Source organism: Caretta caretta, chromosome 17 (genome assembly GCF_965140235.1).
Source record: "Caretta caretta isolate rCarCar2 chromosome 17, rCarCar1.hap1, whole genome shotgun sequence".
Classification (NCBI taxonomy): Eukaryota; Metazoa; Chordata; order Testudines; family Cheloniidae; genus Caretta; species Caretta caretta.
This window is the reverse complement of record NC_134222.1, coordinates 13254225-13272166: the sequence shown is the minus strand read 5'-3', so window position 1 is coordinate 13272166 and position 17942 is coordinate 13254225. Positions and strand designations below refer to the sequence as shown.

General features: G+C 43.5%; 2 protein-coding genes and 1 long non-coding RNA gene across 3 annotated transcripts; all 3 read right to left on the bottom strand.

The window, feature by feature from the left end:
- Positions 1-4207: 4207 nt before the first annotated feature.
- Positions 4208-8466, bottom strand: CHCHD2 (coiled-coil-helix-coiled-coil-helix domain containing 2). Its single transcript, XM_048824162.2, has 4 exons — positions 8295-8466; positions 6294-6543; positions 5093-5249; positions 4208-4565 (listed from the first exon to the last, which is right to left on the bottom strand). Exons 1-4 carry the CDS (start codon positions 8342-8344, stop codon positions 4555-4557), a joined length of 468 nt encoding a protein of 155 aa, XP_048680119.1. The 5' UTR covers positions 8345-8466; the 3' UTR covers positions 4208-4554.
- A 3811-nt stretch (positions 8467-12277) lies between these two features.
- NUPR2 (nuclear protein 2, transcriptional regulator) lies at positions 12278-13457 on the bottom strand. Its single transcript, XM_048823710.2, has 2 exons — positions 13104-13457; positions 12278-12468 (listed from the first exon to the last, which is right to left on the bottom strand). The coding sequence occupies exons 1-2, from the start codon at positions 13425-13427 to the stop codon at positions 12460-12462; spliced, it is 333 nt and encodes a 110-aa protein (XP_048679667.2). The 5' UTR covers positions 13428-13457; the 3' UTR covers positions 12278-12459.
- A 770-nt stretch (positions 13458-14227) lies between these two features.
- Positions 14228-17934, bottom strand: LOC125623805 (uncharacterized). The gene is made up of 3 exons (XR_007353133.2): positions 17774-17934; positions 15933-15991; positions 14228-15013 (listed from the first exon to the last, which is right to left on the bottom strand). It is a non-coding gene; the product is annotated as an uncharacterized LOC125623805 (long non-coding RNA).
- Between the last annotated feature and the right edge of the window lie 8 nt (positions 17935-17942).

The window sequence follows — 17942 nt, the reverse complement described above, 5'->3', positions numbered from 1 at the left end:
GCAGGGCTTGGGGCTTCTGCCCCATGGGAGGTGCCTGCCAAGGCTCGGGGCCCCAGTTGGTGTGCCCCCTAGGGCTGAAGCCCCAAGCCACACCACCCTGCTGCAGGGCAGAAACCCCAAACTCCCCATCCCTGGCAATCTGTTGGACAGAGAAGCTGTGGGGGGGAAATGGACATAGTGGGCTCCAGGAGCCGTACTTTAACCATAAAAGAGCCGCATGTGAGCTCGCAAGCCATGGGTTGGCCACCCCATATTAAACCCTAAAGAATATAGCAGATACAGGAATAGCATCTCTCTGAACCAGTCTTTCTACTCTTGATGCACCCTTTGTCCCTTTACCAAGTATGTTAATATAAAGCTCAATACTGCAAGATAATGGGCCAAATTCTACTTTGACACCAGTGCAGTAAATGGAGTCATTCCAGTTACACTGCTACAATATTGTAATGACAGCAGAATTTGACACAATCTATTCCAAAGGCCTGATTAGACAATATACTTTTGTTCCAGATATCTTGCTGGTTTTAGCATTCGCTAGTGGATTTGAGAGAGGCTTTCAACTTCAGCAAGATTACATAATTACTTCTATGGTACCAAAAGGACCCACCATGACACAGGCACATAAGAAAATAAGGCTCTCTGCCTTACAATTGAGAATGATTTATGGTGGTCACTTGTAAGGTGCTATATAAAACATCACAACATATCAATGGTTTGTAGTTCTAACCTGTTGCTTCATACACTTCCCCCCACTCTCCTTTGTAGATGTACTCCTACTGCTCATTTCCTTTCAAGAGAGCTGTTGCTAGACACAGCAGGTCCCTACTTACCATTACCTCTTTGCAGATTCTGCCTTCTACTTTCAGCCCAAATTTTCCAGGAGCAGCAATTAGGGATCAAATTACTACCACAAATATCAAAATGAACTTGAACAATAAGGGTCTAAGAGACAGACCACTTTGAGTTCCACAATAACAACCCAGCCGTCAGCACGGCTGCTAACTCGTTCCAGGTCAGCGTCCGTGTGAGGGCTGCAAAGCCAAAAATAAGTTGCAGTGCTACTTGGAAGCAATGCCAGAACCTCAGACATAAACGTACAGCGCCACAACATTCGTTTAATTGCTGGTTTGGAGCGGAAGGGGGGGGAAAAGCAACATGAATGACCCTATTCTGAAGTGATCAGAAACCATTCAAACAGGCAGCAGGGCTTTCCTGGCTCTCCTGCAGGTTACTGAATGGTAACAGCATGCTAGAGCAGGCTGGGTAGTTTCTCGTAAGCGATCAGTCTTTTTTTCCCCTCAGCATTTGGAGCCAATTCACAACTGTTCTTAGGTAAGATTCTATGGAATTCAGGCAGGGAGCATAGAAAGGACTTGTAATCCCAGCATGCATGATTCTGAAGTGCAGCCGGAGGAGTGGGAGGTAACTAAGCTAAAGCTAATTTGGTAAAAGTAGTAACAAGGTGAGAAGGCAGAAGCCCCATCTTCAACGTGTTTGTCCTTCATGTTCGCTTCCCTCTCTGAACATTTATGCCAATGTATATATTCAATAATAATGTTGAAAGGGTTCTTTAACCATCTTGTACTTCTGTTCTCCACTCCTGAAATGGGTCACGTGCCAGCTTTGCCTCTCCCTGTTCTTGTCTCATATCTTTGAGCAGATGTACTGCAGCAAGTTCCTTGCAAGGGGGATGCTAGGCACACTTTTTAAACTACTGCAGCTATTCTTGCCATGGCTCCCATGGGAACAGCCACACAGGAGTCTTATGAAACCTCTACAGAAATAGATTTGAGGCTAAAATGTGAATTTGTTATGGGGAGGGAACAGCAAATCTCCACTTTAGTTCAAGAGGAAGTGCTCAGCCTACAAAGCCACCTTTAAAGATACATAGTGGTAAAGATTCTTACCCAGGCCATTATGAAAACTGTTGCACTGTTCTCTTGACCTTATGAAACTTTCCCCCATATCTACATGTATCCTTGTACTTTAGTCCAGCTCTTATTTCAAGAACAGTATCCACCATAAATTCCATCTGCACCTTAATGCTTTACATAGCTATACATCACCTACAGCCTAAAAATAAGCTGATCAAGTGTAAGCTTGCTTGTTCAAGGATAGCAGATTCTCTAACATACATAAGATGTATTACCCAAGGAGCAGCTTTTGCTAACGTAGGAAAAGCAGAAATGCATATGGCATGGTAGATGTGGTCTTACCCTCTAACCTCTTTTGCACTGCTGCATAGAATACTTTATCACTTCTACCTTTCTTGCTTGCTACATATTAAGTTGTATTTTGAACACTTGCATTATTTAAGGCATAAAATGTCTCTTCCACCAGAGAGTTAAGTCAGACCTAGGCCTGGGACCTTCTGGGAACAGTCAAGTTGTATGCTGGTATATCGATACCTATGGAAAACGGGTAATATCAAGCACTAGCATAAGAGGAAAGGGGGAACAGTGGAAAGCAATTCATATAACCGTCATCTCCTTCCCCTTTGCACTGGAACGGGAGTGGTCTAAGCCCTCCTCTAAAAGCCTATTGCTTTTTCCAATTGTGAAGAAGATTCCATTCATGGGTTGTACATAACGTAGAACATAAGTATTGGGCAGCTTTTAAAGGCAGCTGAATTTCACTTGACATCCTTAAGCCGTTAACAGCAACACCCTCTAGTGGAGCAGTTAAGGAGGGCATCTTAAAACAAATCAGACTACTTCCAATTCTTTCTTTAGAGGTTTTTAACCGATAGTTGCAAAGGTCGCTGGTAACATGTAGCAGTGCAGGCTGTTACTAGCAGTACTAGTACATGCAGCAGCTGCTGAAGACAATTGAACGGCATACCACCATGCAGGATTGTTGACCTTGTGAGGAATGTTTCTTGGTAATCTTTTTCCCTGAAGTGGAAGAAAGGAACCTGCCACCATTGTCACATACTCATTGTTTCTGCTGCTCTTGAGAGCCAGGATTTTGCACGATCTAATGAATTGCACATTGACGTTTTCTAGAGAGTACACAGTCATGCTTCAGATGTGATCTGAGTTTTGCTGTATTGGTCATCATTCAGCTCTTGTTCAATGTAATAGACATGTTAGAATGACAGTTTCAATTACTGAACACCTCTGGATTTCCTGCAGGAACTTTCCCTGACTAGCCCCCTCTCCCTATTTCATAAAGCTTGAACCAATTAAGATGGCATGAGTTCAGGCAACACGCATTGAACCAATTACATGAAGAGAGATCTCCTAATGAAGCCTGGTAGTTAATCCTTAGGGGGACAAACCTTGCTGTATTCAGTGATGTCAGTTGCTTCAGTTGTTCCCAGCTTGAGCTGGTGCGATGTAGGCCCACTGTGCTAATGTTCCTGGTTTCCAGATACTTACAGAAGCCCAAGCTTGTGTCAGAGGCTGCCTGAGTAGCTGGAAACAAGGAGAAGTTAACATAGGTGCCTTTACTGGTGCCACTGCTAGGTAGGGGAAAGAGACAGGGGCTGGCAGTTACCACCAAGATGGTTGAAAGATCTATCAGTTGGAAGCTGAAGTTAGACAAATGCAGACCAGAAATAAGAGGTAGTTAAAATAAAATAGGGAGGGTAGTTACCCACTCTGACAATTTACTAAGGGTTATGGTGCATTTTCCATCACTGGCAATTTAGAAATCAAGCTTTTTTAAAAAAGTGCTCTAATTCAAACAATTCTGGGGAAAGTTCTATGGCCTGCATTACACAGATGGTCAGCCTAGATATTCACACTGGTCCCTTCTGACCTTGGAAGGTATTAATGGAGGTAAGAGGCAGAATGCCCCGGGAGAAAAGCAAGTGATTCACATTAATCTCAGTGGGGGGGAGGGGGAGAGTGTCTCATACACTTCAGAACCTGACCACACCATACAAGTTTAGGAACTGCTGATTTAGCAGATTTGATTTTCATATGACTGAGGTTTTTCTAAAGATTGATGATGGCAGAGAGACAAGTTTGCATTACTCCTTCATACCCTTTAGGTCAGATTTTGAGAGTGTTCAGAACCAACAGTAGGGACCAGACTTCGAAGAGTGCTCATCAGCATGAACAGGGCATGTGTGTGCTAAGCTCTCCTGAAAACATGGTCTTTAGGCTAACATAGAAGGGGTGTTTCCCTAATTATCTACTTCCACATCTTATTTCCACAGAAAGTGATAACTCCTAATTCACAGGCTCTCATTACACACCTCAAACATTGAGAATTTTATTTAGTCTCACATTTAAACAGCAATGTAATAAGCAGAACTAGTTTTGATTAGGCCCCTTGTATAAGATTCTGAAGATGGGCAAAATATTTCAACTCCCTCCCCTGATCTCTAGTTTAGAACTATCCTGTTACAATCCAGCATGTTTATCAATGTGGCAGAAAACTCTAAAGGACCCTTTAAGTTGTGTCAAGGTTTGGACATTCAGTTGTGAATATATGAACTAACAAGGTATTACAGATAGTAAACTTAAGGTCTAAAGCTACTGAAGCATCTTTCAATTTTAGATCTTTGGATGCTCATTTTCAGCTTCTTCATTCTGTAGAACTTGATTAGGATAAACCTGTAAATTAAACAGTTAGAATTAGTGACAAGATAAATTTTAATGCTGAGAACCTTCACTACCTGTGGATTAATCTGCTTTGTATGATTCAGGAAGACTTAATTCCTCAGTGACATTAGGCATCACTAGGTTTCATATTCCAACTGTGCTTGCGTAGATTAACAGTTGCACAATTAGCAATTTCGCCTCAATAAAAAGCAGAACAGATGTCTCTGGAGAGCAACACCCATAATTAGACAAGCACTGTCAATGCACCTTACACAGTTTAGCGTAGGTAGTACAAGTTTGGGGTACCACTCCTTTGGAGTCCACCTTTAATTTCAGACTTGGACATGGAGCAAAGGAGGAAACATTAGAAGCTTTTGTGCATTCTTTCAGTTCCATTGCAAATAATTACAGGGGGCTCTGGCATGCACACCAGAATGGATATTACCAAGTACCATGCTGGTTCAGGCCCAGTTCCTGAGAGAATTAATCAGGTGACTTAAGTCTGTACCAGACTACACAGAGCTAAGTAAGCTACTCACCATTAGCAAACCTGCATTGCTTCAACACCTCACTGAAACCCTCACACAGCTTGAGGTCACTCTGGTTCTGTGCACACTCCAAAAACTGCTTCATTTCATACTGGCAGGGCGGATACTGGGACTGCTGCTGATATGCAGCCTGGGCTGCTTGAGGCTCCTGAAAAGGAAGCCACAGAAGCACATTCACAAATTTGAAAAAATGAACTTGGATGAAGATTTCCAGATACAGAGAATCACACCCTAAGACTACTTATTACAATAGGTATATTTCTGCTTCTTTCTTCCCCTGTGAAGGCAGCAGGAGCTCCCTTGGAAGTTGTGCAACTTTCAAATACTAGAGGTAATATCCTGACCCCACTGAAGTCAAAGGGAGTCTTCCCATTCTTAGGAACTTAGTGGACTTAAGATTTCATCCAGTGTTCGGCAATGTAAGAACTGTCCCTAGAGGGATTCAAACCCCAACACAGGGAAAGAGTACCCAAAAAAGCCTGGTCCCAAGCATCACATTGGTGAATAGAGGTCAATTTAAACTCATAAAACATTGAGATTTTCCTGTTCCCCTTATAGTTAGGAGACTTGTTGATAAATAAGTTAATGTTTTGGATTACAGTTGTGTCCGCATTTTAAAGAAAAATGTGATCAGAAAGGGTACTAATGGAAGGCTAATCCATAACTCTCCACAGTCTATTTCAGTAAGATTAAGAATTTGGTACAAAAGCAGAACAAGGTAAGATGTTCAAATGCAGCTGACAGAATCTGAGCCTTATACCGAGCCTCTAGCTGACCATCTTAATCGATCTAGTCTTTTTTTCTACTTGAGTGAAAAGCAGCACATGGAAATTCTCTTGTGCACAAATCCAACAGCTAAATATTTCAGACCTTCATCACAAACTCTTAATGAATCCTAGAATGGCAGTTAATAACACTTGAATACCCATAACATCTTATTACTCTGATGGCTAGTTTACCAATCAAACCATAAGGGCATTAGATTTGACTGAGCCAATCGGTTACACACCCCTTTTTTGAGGGGGTGAGGGGTGTCAAAAGCCAGTCACTAGAATAGAATTATGCATGTATCCCCATATACCATCTCCATGGATTAAGCTGTCATTAGGCCTATGTCACTCACTATGGCTCACCTTACAAGTTTCCCATTTCATTCATAGCTCAGACTGAAGATACAATATCAGCCATGTACCTGGTAAGTAATGTCAGGCCTTGCAGCTTCAGAGCCACTTCCTCCACCAAATCCTCCTGTCATGGCATGACCTAGTGTGTGTCCTACAGCTGAGCCTACTGCTACTCCTGCAGCTGTTGTAGCCATCTGTGCCATCAGACCAGGCTGCCTTGGTGCAGCAGCAGAAGTCACTGCAGATGCAGGGGCAGGTGCTGGTACTGGAGCACGAGCTGCAGGGGGTGGGGGTGCTGCTCTCATTTGCGGTGCACGACTGCATTGGGGGAAAAAAATAATTAATGCAAAAAAACCCACACCCTTTATAAAAGACTCCATTTAAAAGCTGAGTTTCAGAGTAGCAGCCATGTTAGTCTGTATCTGTAAAAAGGAGTACTTGTGGCACCTTAGACTAACAAGTTTATTAGAGCATACACTTTCATGAGCTACAGCTCACTTCATCAGATGGATACAGTGGAAAATATAGTGGGGAGATTTTATATACATAGAGAACATGAAACAATGGATGTTACCATACAGACTGTAACAAGAGTGATCAGGAAAGGTGAGTTATTAATAAATGGACACAAATCAGACATCAAGAATCATAACATTCAAAAACCAGTCGGAGAACACTTCAATTTCTTTGGTCACTCGCTTACAGACCTAAAAGTGGCAATTCTTCAACAAAAAAACCTTCAAAACAGACTCCAACGAGAGACTGCTGAATTGGAATTAATTTGCAAACTGGATACAATTAATTTAGGCTTGAATAAAGACTGGGAGTGGATGGGTCATTACACAAAGTAAAACTATTTCCCCTTGTTTATTTCCCCTCCTACTGTTCTTGTCAACTGCTGGAAATGGCCCACCTTGATCATCACTACAAAAGGTCCCCCTTCCCCCCCCTTTGCTGTTAATAGCTCACCTTTCCTGATCACTCTTGTTACAGTAAAAAGAAAAGGAGTACTTGTGGCACCTTAGAGACTAACCAATTTATTTGAGCATAAGCTTTCGGGAGCTACAGCTCACTTCATCGGATGTATGCATCCAGTGAAGTGAGTTGTAGCTCACAAAAGCTTATGCTCAAATAAATTGGTCAGTCTCTAAGGTGCCACAAGTACTCCTTTTCTTTTTGCGAATACAGACTAACACGGCTGTTACTCTGAATCTTGTTACAGTCTGTATGGTAACACCCATTGTTTCATGTTCTGTGTATATAAAATCTCCCCACTATATTTTCCACTGAATGCATCCGATGAAGTGAGCTGTAGCTCACGAAAGCTTATGCTCAAATAAATTTGTTTGTCTTAGGTGTCACAAGTACTCCTTTTCTTTTTATTTAAAAGTTGAGTTTTTGAATACCTGTAATGTTTATACCACATACATGTCTTGCAATACAAAGACTGAACTCTAGGGCTGGTGTACATGCTTTAGGCTTAGGTCTCCTTTTTGGAAACTTTCATAAAGATTTCACAAATGGATACAGGCGATTCAGACCCCCTTCCCCTAATGTGAATGAAAAGAACAAAACAGTGTGAACTGTGGGATAATCGACGTGTGGCGGATTTTCAAACCGGAGCCAGCTGGCTTTTGCCAAGGCTGATCCACAGCCCGTCCAGCCTGTAGGTGCCACAAACTAGTTTAGTGCAGGCCTGTCCAGGCAGCACCCCGCCCGGTTACAAGTCGGCTGTTCCCTCAGCCGGTTAAACATTGACCGCCTCGACAAGGCCGCAGCGCTCAGCAAACACCGCCTCCCTCTGCGGGAGAGGAGGCCGGAGACGGTTACATAACCGAGGCCTTGGATCAGCCTCCGCCGCGGGCCTCACGGCGCGCCCATCCCCCGCTGCCCTGCGCCCGCACCAGGCTCGCTGGGGGAGGCCCACGAACCCGGATCCACGCAGGGGCTGCTGCCCTGCCAGGCCGGGGGGGACAAGGTGAGATTAACAGGGCCCGCCCCCCCCAGCGCGCCCTATCTGCCCTCCAGGCTCCTCGCCCCCTCCCTGGCCTGCCCCCAGCCCCGCTCACCTGGCCGGGGCCGCCATGCGGGACGTGCGGCTCCGGCTGCCCCTCGGCATGCTGGCGGCTGCGGGCGGACTCGCTAACGGCCGGGACTGCGCCTGCTGCACCCGCCTTCCCCTGCCGACGCCGCGGGCCGCACTGATCCGAGCCGCCGCTTCCGCTTCCGCTTCCGCCCCCTTGAAGGTCACCGGCTTGCCAGCGGCGCCGCGCGCCCTCATGATGTCACACGCAAAGAGCGGCGTAGAGGGCGGAGCCAATGCTCTGCGATCTGCTCCCTTGGCCCAGTCTCCACCCCCTGCCATGGCTGGGAGAGACTCCCCTGCTGTCCCCATCAACCTGCCCTCAGACCAAGGCCGGGGGAGGAGGGACCCACTGGGGAGGCCCTGCTGGGTAGAGGAAGGATGTTCTAGGGCTGCCCCTCGTCCTTGGTTAAGGCCCTATCCATAGGCTGATGGATGTCTGCGGTATTGGGAAGTCGAGTGCAACTATTGGGCCAGTCTGAGACCCTGTGATCACTGTACCTGTGGAGTTGATCTTAACATTTACAGGGGTGAAATCTTAGTTAAAAATGGTCAATTTTATATGGTAGAAGAATGATAAAGAATTTAATGTATCTGTTTGTATAGCAACCATAATGGGGCCCCACTCCTGATGGAGACCTTTTAAGTGCTGCCGTAATAGAAATGTGAATTGATAGTAAACGCATCTCATGTTAATGTCACTCAGCAGCACCACTGTTCAAAATTCAAGCCAAGAGAATGAAAAATAACAACTATTCAGAGGAAACCAATTAGTAAAGTGACTACAGATCCAATAAATGTATTTGGTAGGAAAGTCTTAGAGTAGAACCATCTACAATCAAATTACATAGTCTTGTGAATGCTGTTGTATACAGTATGTGTTTAAATGAGTTGTTATATATTGAATTAAGCTAAGTTTAGTTAATGTTAAAGGTTTTTTCACATGTCTGAAATGTGTTAGTACTATACAAATATTACTTCCAAAAACTTATTTGAGTACAGACTCATGCTCAAAGCACCTTGTAATACAACATCTGTTCACAGCTGTTCAGCTAAAGTTCTAAATGTTTTTCTCTCTTTTAAACTGTGATTGGTTTGGCATGTATGAGAAATTATACTGTTTGTTTACATGTATTGCCACCTTTTAATTTTGATCTATTAATAGTTATACTCTAGAGAACAGGTGAATCAATTAAATCCAACTTTATAGCATTATGATATCAATCAGAAAAAGTGGCACACGTCTCTCCCCTCTGCCTTTATTTCATATCTCACTGCCCTGATTAACATTTTCTATTTATCCATATTTAATTACCAGTTCCCCAAAAAGCATAATTGTGTCATTTTTGCATACAGAAGCAACCTATCATTAGATTTAGACAGCTGTCTAGAAAGTAAAAAAACAAGTATTGATCAGAAAAACTACGACCATGATTCCACACAGAGTTGTGTGCAGGAACAGTGGTCTACACACACACAGCTCGTTGTAGGATGGGAGTCTTAAAAAAAAAAAAAAATCTTAAGAGCAGCAGGAGAAGTGACAGGACCCAACTCCCAAAAATTGCCATGATCAAAATCAGATTACTTATGTGATTTTACTGACAATAAAAGCCACTCTTTAAAAAAAAAAAAAAAAGCCAATAATAATACCTGTATTTACATATATTCATATAGCTATCGTATATTAGAAACGTCATATACAATTAACCAGTATATAAAAAGGTACTATGTACAGCCCAATGCCAATATACATAACCAGTCATTTAAAAACAAAGAAAAACACCAACATTGCCCTAAAGGAGAGTTAGAAGGGATATACTTAAAATACACTCCTCTCTAATTTTTGTTAACTTACTGTTATTACAACTCTTAAGATCAATAGAACTTGATGGGAATGTATATTATTTCAGTTTATTTTGTGGTTTTGATACCACTTCATATGTAGCTGCCCCTATATTTTAGGTCCTAGATCCTGCGAACAGCTATGCTCACAGTTTTACATGCCTGTGTAAATCACTGTGAGACTACTCATGTGCCTGTTCTTTGGCACACAAACTGTATCTACAATGCTTGTTGCAGTTGTGAAGCATCTAGCATAACAAAGCCCTGATCCTGATGAGGGCCCCTTGCCACTACTGTAATCGCACATACGTAACTTTAAGCATGCCAGTAGCCCCTATTATAGTAGACAATGGGACTACTACTCATGTCAGTAAAATAACACATGTGCAGGATAGGGGCCTTAATCAGTTTCCCCTATTTGTATGGGTCTTTCAAACAGCAATAAGGGACTGAGATATTTTTGAAAATAGTGAAAATTAAAAAAAAATATTTTAAACAACTTTAATCCCCATTAAAAAAATAAAACAACCCCCTTGATTTCATTTGATTTTTAGTGGTGTACCTTTTCACCTTTTCAACATTCTGGCTAAGATTTTTAAAGATCCCTGAAACCTCCCTAATTTAGACCCCTTTGAAAATCACAACTCTATCACTTAAGCCCTGATCTTCCAAACTCACATGTGCAGTTGGATCCCAGTGCCCACACCGACTCTCATTCACTGACTTCAATTGGGTTCTTTGTGAGTACAAGAGATCCACCTGTACATATGCTCATGTAAAATCAAGGCTGTAATCAGCAACTCTGAGATTTAAGGCCCCAATCTTGCAAATTTTTACACACCTGAGTAAACTCATTGAGTTCAACAAGATTACTCAAGCATGCATCTACCCACTCTGCAACAGGATTTACTAGCAAGGAACCTGACTTCAGTGAAGCTTCACCTGGGCACAAGCATCCACACTAACAGATATGACTGAAGTGCCTTCAATTGTAAAAGAAAACAAGGAGTACTTGTGGCACCTTAGAAACTAACAAATTTATTTGGGCATAAACTTTTGTGGGATAAAACCCACTTCATTGGATGCAGGCAGTGGAAAATACAGTAGGAAGATATATATACACACAGAGAACATGAAAAAATGGGTGTTGCCATACCAACTGTAACAAGACCAATTAGTTAAGATGAAAAGGAGGACTTGTGGCACCTTAGAAACTAACCAATTTATTTGAGCATGAGCTTTCGTGAGCTACAGCTCACTTCATTGGATGCATACCGTGGAAACTGCAGCAGACTTTATATACACACAGAGAATATGAAACAATACCTCCTCCCACCCCACTGTCCTGCTGGTAATAGCTTATCTAAAGTGATCATCAAGTTGGGCCATTTCCAGCACAAATCCAGGTTTTCTCACCCTCCACCCCCCCACACAAATTCACTCTCCTGATGGTGATAGCCCATCCAAAGTGACAACTCTCTACACAATGTGCATGATAATCAAGTTGGGCCATTTCCTGCACAAATCCAGGTTCTCCCAACTTGATTATCATGCACATTGTGTAGAGAGTTGTCACTTTGGATGGGCTATCACCAGCAGGAGAGTGAATTTGTGTGGGGGGGTGGAGGGTGAGAAAACCTGGATTTGTGCTGGAAATGGCCCAACTTGATGATCACTTTAGATAAGCTATTACCAGCAGGACAGTGGGGTGGGAGGAGGTATTGTTTCATGATCTCTGTGTGTATATAAAGTCTGCTGCAGTTTCCACGGTATGCATCCGATGAAGTGAGCTGTAGCTCACGAAAGCTCATGCTCAAATAAATTGGTTAGTTTCTAAGGTGCCACAAGTACTCCTTTTCTTTTTATGAATACAGACTAACACGGCTATTATCAGCAGGAGAAAAAAAAACCTTTTGTAGTGACAATCAGGATGGCCCATTTCAAACAGTTGACAAGAAGGTTGGGGGTGGTGGTGGAATAGTTTTTACTTTGTGTAATGACCCATCCACTCCCAGTCTTTATTCAAATGTAAAGTCTCTAATTCAGAAAGCCTAGCTTCTTACTTGTCTGTAAAGTGCTTAGCATACTGTTGGCATTACATAAAATAACACAAGATGAGGCAAAAAATGTACCAAGGACCTTGGTCTTATTGAAAAACATGTCACTTATTTGTCCTACAAGACATGGTATTTAAACAGTGCAACAGGTGAGGTTAAGGAGATCCCATTGCATAGCATTCCTGAGCAGAGCTCCCTCTTCCTAAGGGGAAGAGCAGTAGGAATGTGTGGAGGGGTTTAACATCCGGTCCTCTATTCAGCCTGCAAGAAATAGACACAAAACATTGTCTCTTTTAGTTACATGATCAGCTACTGTGTGACATTTCGCTGTTTCATTTAAACATGAGGTAAGCCAACCCTCCTCCTTTGTTATCAGCATGAAACCATCCTCTCCCAAGAATATTGACAGTGGTGGTGCCTTAAAATCAGGCAGCTCCTTGGGCTGCACATGCTGATGCTTCAAAGTAGGAGGGGGAAAAGTCAGGATATAGAGAGGCTATGAAGTTTTATCACCGCAGTTAGTCCTAACGCTCATTATTATTATTTATTTGTACTACCATGTTGCCTCAGGGTTCTAGTCATGGGACCTAGTCTCCTCTGTGCTAGGTGCTGTACCAAGAGAACGAAAAGTCCCTATCCCAAGAGGCTTACAAGCTGAGTACAGTGAGAAGGAACATTATGGACCTTGGGTTGCTTACAGAGGGGTACCATCGGTTTGGGGCTCGCGAGTTGGCAGTGCAGAGGGTATGGGAGAGAAGCTAGTGTACAGATTTGCGTGGCTGCAAAGGGGTTTCGGGATGGGGGAGCTGTGTAAGGAGCGCGGGTCACCTCCCTGGAAAGTCCAGGGGGTGGGTGGAGAAGGGGGACCCCCCCCTTGGGCCTAGCGCGTAACTCGCCCTGGCGCTGCGCCTCCCGGCCCGGGTGGAGCGAGGCCCGCGCTGCTCCCGGCGGCGCCGCTTGGCCTGGCTGTTGCGCAGCTTTTGGGCGAGCTTCCTCTCGTGGCCGGCGGGGAGGTAGCGGTTGGTGCGGAGCTCCCGCTCCCGGCGGCTGCGGCCTTTCCCGCCGGAGCCCGGGCCCCGCGGCCCGCTCCACTCCCGCACGTTGTACCACTCGTACGGGTCGTAGCGAGCCTCGGGCTCCTCCGCCCCAGGGGGCGCTGCCTTCTGCGGCCGGGCGGCGGCCGGGCCCTCGGGCTCCTCCTGGGTCCCTGGCTCTCGCATGCCTGCCGAGCCTGGCTCTGTCTGCGCGCAGTCCCGCCCACCTGAGTGGGAGGGGGCACTCCGTTCCGCCTTCCCATTGGCTCCGCCGCGGAGGGCGGGCTCTAACGCGCCATAAACCCCACCCCTCCCGTTGCGTCATAGACCATGTCGCGCCCTCTCTGAAGGTTACCGGCCCCTGGGCTTGCGGGGTTGCTATGGCAACAGAGGCCTATGCCAAAGGATCCCCCTCTCACTTCTCAGGCCTACATGTGGAGGGGTGTGCCCCTTGCTTTGCCCCAGATGTATACACAAGGGGAGTGGTCCTGCCCCCAAGTCTATATACAAAGTGGGGTGTCCCCTGTAGAGCAGATTCATACCCAAAGGGGGTGTCCCCTGACCACAAATCTCTATCTACAAGGGGTGGTCCCCTGCACTCCACTTCTACATAAAAAGGGAGCATTCATCTACCGAGAAAAAGAGGGACCTCCCCCCCCAAGCCTGTATACAAAGGGGACCTTCCTATCTTTCTCTCCCCATATGCAAAGAGTGGGAGGCTCTCTCTTGCACAATGCACATCCTTTTTGGCACACAGGATCACCAGAACTCCACCATGGGATTGGGATATGTTAGAAAAAGAAGAGGATCAGAGATAGGTGGCAAAAAATAGGAGAGATTGAAAGGATTAGGACTTTTTAGTACAGAGAAGGGACATGATAGATGTAAAAAGAATAATGAAAGGCATTAGAAAAAGGAAATCTGGCACTTTTATTAGATACTTAATACACATTAAAGTCAAATGCAATATACCTAAAACTGATGAAAGGAAATACTTATTTAGATAGCACAATTAACCTGTGGATATTGCTGCCATAAGATAGCAAGCTTATTCAGATTTTAAAAAGGATTAGTTGTTTACATGTATAATAGGAGATCCACAGCTACATTACAAATATATAATGAAAAATAGTCCTCGCCCCAAAGAGCTTACAACAACCTACATATATGCACACCATGGATAAATGTGTCCCTCTGATTTCCTGATCCCTACTTATTCAGTTAATGTAGAAAAGTTTTTTTTTTTCCTGATTAGGGGCCTGCGCTAATATCCACTGAAATAAATAGAAGGACTCCTGTTGAAGTCAATGGACCTGGGATTGGGCCCTGTGTGTGTGTTTTTTTGTTGTTGTTTTTCAAATGGCAGAGGGAATCAGCCAAAAGCAAAATCTCAGGTTGCTTTATTTCCCATTGTAGGCAGGTATATCTCTTATTTGTATTGTATGCAAGCATTCAGAAGTTCATATATTTAATATGATTGCTACCATGCAACATTATAACTTAATGCTCAAGCCCAAGGAGGAATAATTTCCACAAGAGAAAATTTGTCATTCCTTTTACTTCAGTTTTTTGCTGCTATGTAAGGAATGTGTACAAGACTAGAATTATATTAAATACCGCTCGCAAATTATTTCTGCATTGTTGTGTATGATGTTGCTGTTCTCTGACTAGTGATACTCTCTCTGCATGATCACATCATTAGTATTATCAGCTGGTAAAGTATTATTTGTCTGAAGCGCAGCTTGAATCACAGATGTAATTTCTGTTAATTCCTGTATTAAAGGGGAGACAAACAAACCACTTATACTGCAACAAAATATCTTACAAAAGCAAATCATTGAGGTAACCTGCCCATTTAGTGTGACATATACAACAAATAAACCACTCACATAATTTCTTTTAATTTATGGGACCATACAAAACTGTTTGCAGGATTTTTTTTAATCAATTTGGAATATATGTAAATGTTTGCAGGTCTGGACCTTTACTATTGTCTCAGAAGCTGTTTCCTCCACCTTCTTAATCTCTGTCGTTCTTTTTCCCTGACTTTTCTCCAGTCTGTTAAGATCTCTATGGCATGTATCTTTCCCTGAACGTCCCTGTTTTTTGGTTTTGTTTGTCAGCCAGGCAATAATTTCTATTTTTAATAATTTCTAAATATATTATTACACCAGCTGCCAATCTAACTAGGCTGAAAAATATTTGCTGTGCTGTATTTATATGAAAAATATTCCATGTTTCTATAGGTTTTCATACAGAATTTGGATTCCAGATAGTAATCATTTCAGATTTTGGAACTAGTTTTGAACTCCTTCTCCTAAATTTGGCCCATAGTGATTCCCAATAGCACATCCTCTATAAATCAGCCATTGACACAGAAAGCATCATTCAAAAGTTGACAGAGGAAAAATAAATTGTATTCCACCTGAAGTAAAAATTCAGGACCCAGTCCTGTACCTGTTGAGTGCCTATTGTGAAGAGTTGTGTCCTCAACTCTCTGTGACTTTAATAAGAGTTGAGTGTGCTAAACACCTCTTAGGCACTGCCTAGGTTCTTACCTGGTTGCGCCTTCATTAATTATACATAAAAATATTCTTAACTGGAAACTTTGTGTTATTTGGGGGCTGAACTTCAAAAATGTGACTGCTGCCAGGCAAGAGACAGGGTTGTTTCTGTTCCCCCATACCTCACCTTTATTATCTCTTCTGTGCAACCCGACTTTTTTTCGCCACAGCAGTAGAAATTGGAGCCTAGACAGCAAGGACAGCCGTTTTTATTGTTAATACATTTTTATGAGTCCTGAGCAATACATCTCTTCTCTTTGCTGCAGTAATTTCACAATGTGTTTCTGTGTATTGCTTTTGTTCCATAGAACAAAAGAGGCACTAATGGCATCATTTGTGCAATGAATGCTGCCATTGTGTTGCTTTATTGTTTCTTGTTCCTTGGGAAATTCTACAGAGGCTCATATTGTACTGAGTTACTGTCTGTTAGTATGTCTAGCAGCAAGCCCAGAAGGCTCAAGAGAGTAGGGGGATAGATGGGCTGTGATTGTACTTTAAATATGCAGGAAGATAGTGGCTGTGGAGGGTGTTTATAATAGTGCAAGGCTGATTCTAGACTCTGCTGTTATACCTCTTTTGTATTTATAGTTCAGAGACTTTAGCTGGCTTCTCAAACTATAACCAGAGATGTATTATGACAGATTTCAGAGTAACAGTCGTGTTAGTCTGTGTTCGCAAAAAGAAAAGGAGTACTTGTGGCACCTTAGAGACTAACCAATTTATTTGAGCATAAGCTTTCGTGAGCTACAGCTCACTTCATCGGCTGCTACAGCTCACTTCATCGGAGGAGGGTTTGAGGATTAAGTACATGCCATTTGTGTTTTGTCATCCACGGTGATTAGGGTGACAGGCATTTTTTGGTAAAACGTGGTTCATCAAATGATGCATCCGATGAAGTGAGCTGTAGCTCACGAAAGCTTATGCTCAAATAAATTGGTTAGTCTCTAAGGTGCCACAAGTACTCCTTTTCTTTCAGAGATGTATTGAAACTGCTCCTGCCAGAAAAACCTTATTTTCTAGACTATCTTGTTCTAGGACGTTAATTCATAAGAAAACATATTCTCATGAATCAATCTCCTCTCCTCCTTAATCACCCTACTGCTTAGTTCTCAAAAAGTTTAGTTCTGCAGATTACTAGGAAAGAATCTACAAATCACTGATGATTTTTAGACACAATTTAAGATTATTGTCCTACGCTATCCTTTCCCCGCCTCTTCCTTCTTCCGTAACCTCTCAAATCTTACAGTAAGGCTTAATGGGAGCATTGTTCTTAAGTACAATGGTATACCTTGTACCTTTCTTGTTTCTTTCCAAATGGACTAAAGCATAAAGGGGACTTCAAAAGGAGATGCATGTGCTAAAACCCATTGATAGTTTGTCCTGCCGAGGTCAATGCCACAAATTCCATTTATTTCAAAGGGAGCAGGATGGAGTTTCTATTACCTCATTTCTTAAAGTGAGTTTGGAGTTGTTTATTGACATTTTAGTGGTGTTTGGGATGGTCATGGAAACTACATGGCTACTGGCAGAAAAATATTAGTTATCTACAGCCAATCTAGAAGCACCTTAAGGCCTACCCCCACAAGCCCATACCCCATATTGATGTTTTCCATTCTCCCCCTCGTGTCCATGCAATATTATTCATGTGCCCTTTGACCATGTCCTAATGCACTTTGTCATTTATTACAAAGACAAAACAAAACTGGTAACTGAGTGGGTATCTGTTGGGGTAGATCCCTTGATTCACAAAATCGAGTGTGACGTTAACACCTTGTTCCTCTAGCAGAGTATGCCCAGCCTAGCATGGGTACAGCTAAAAGCTGTTTGGGGAGCCAATGTAGGGAAGATGATCTGAGATTAGGGTCTACCAGCCCCCACCTCAACTGATACCACAGCATGGACCCCATCCCTCACTGATAAAGGGGGATCCCGTCTCCCCATTGACATAAGCAGGCAAGACTCCACTACCAGGTCAGCTGGACGGGTGGCTGTCGCACGAGAATCTGGTCGCACCACACGGCGGAGGGATTCGAACACGCCACCCCCAGCCTCGCGGCTCGCGCCCCGACGCCACACGGTGACCTCTTTCCGACCTGAGCGCGCCTGCGCCACACCCCTTCCTGGACGTGGCGTCTGG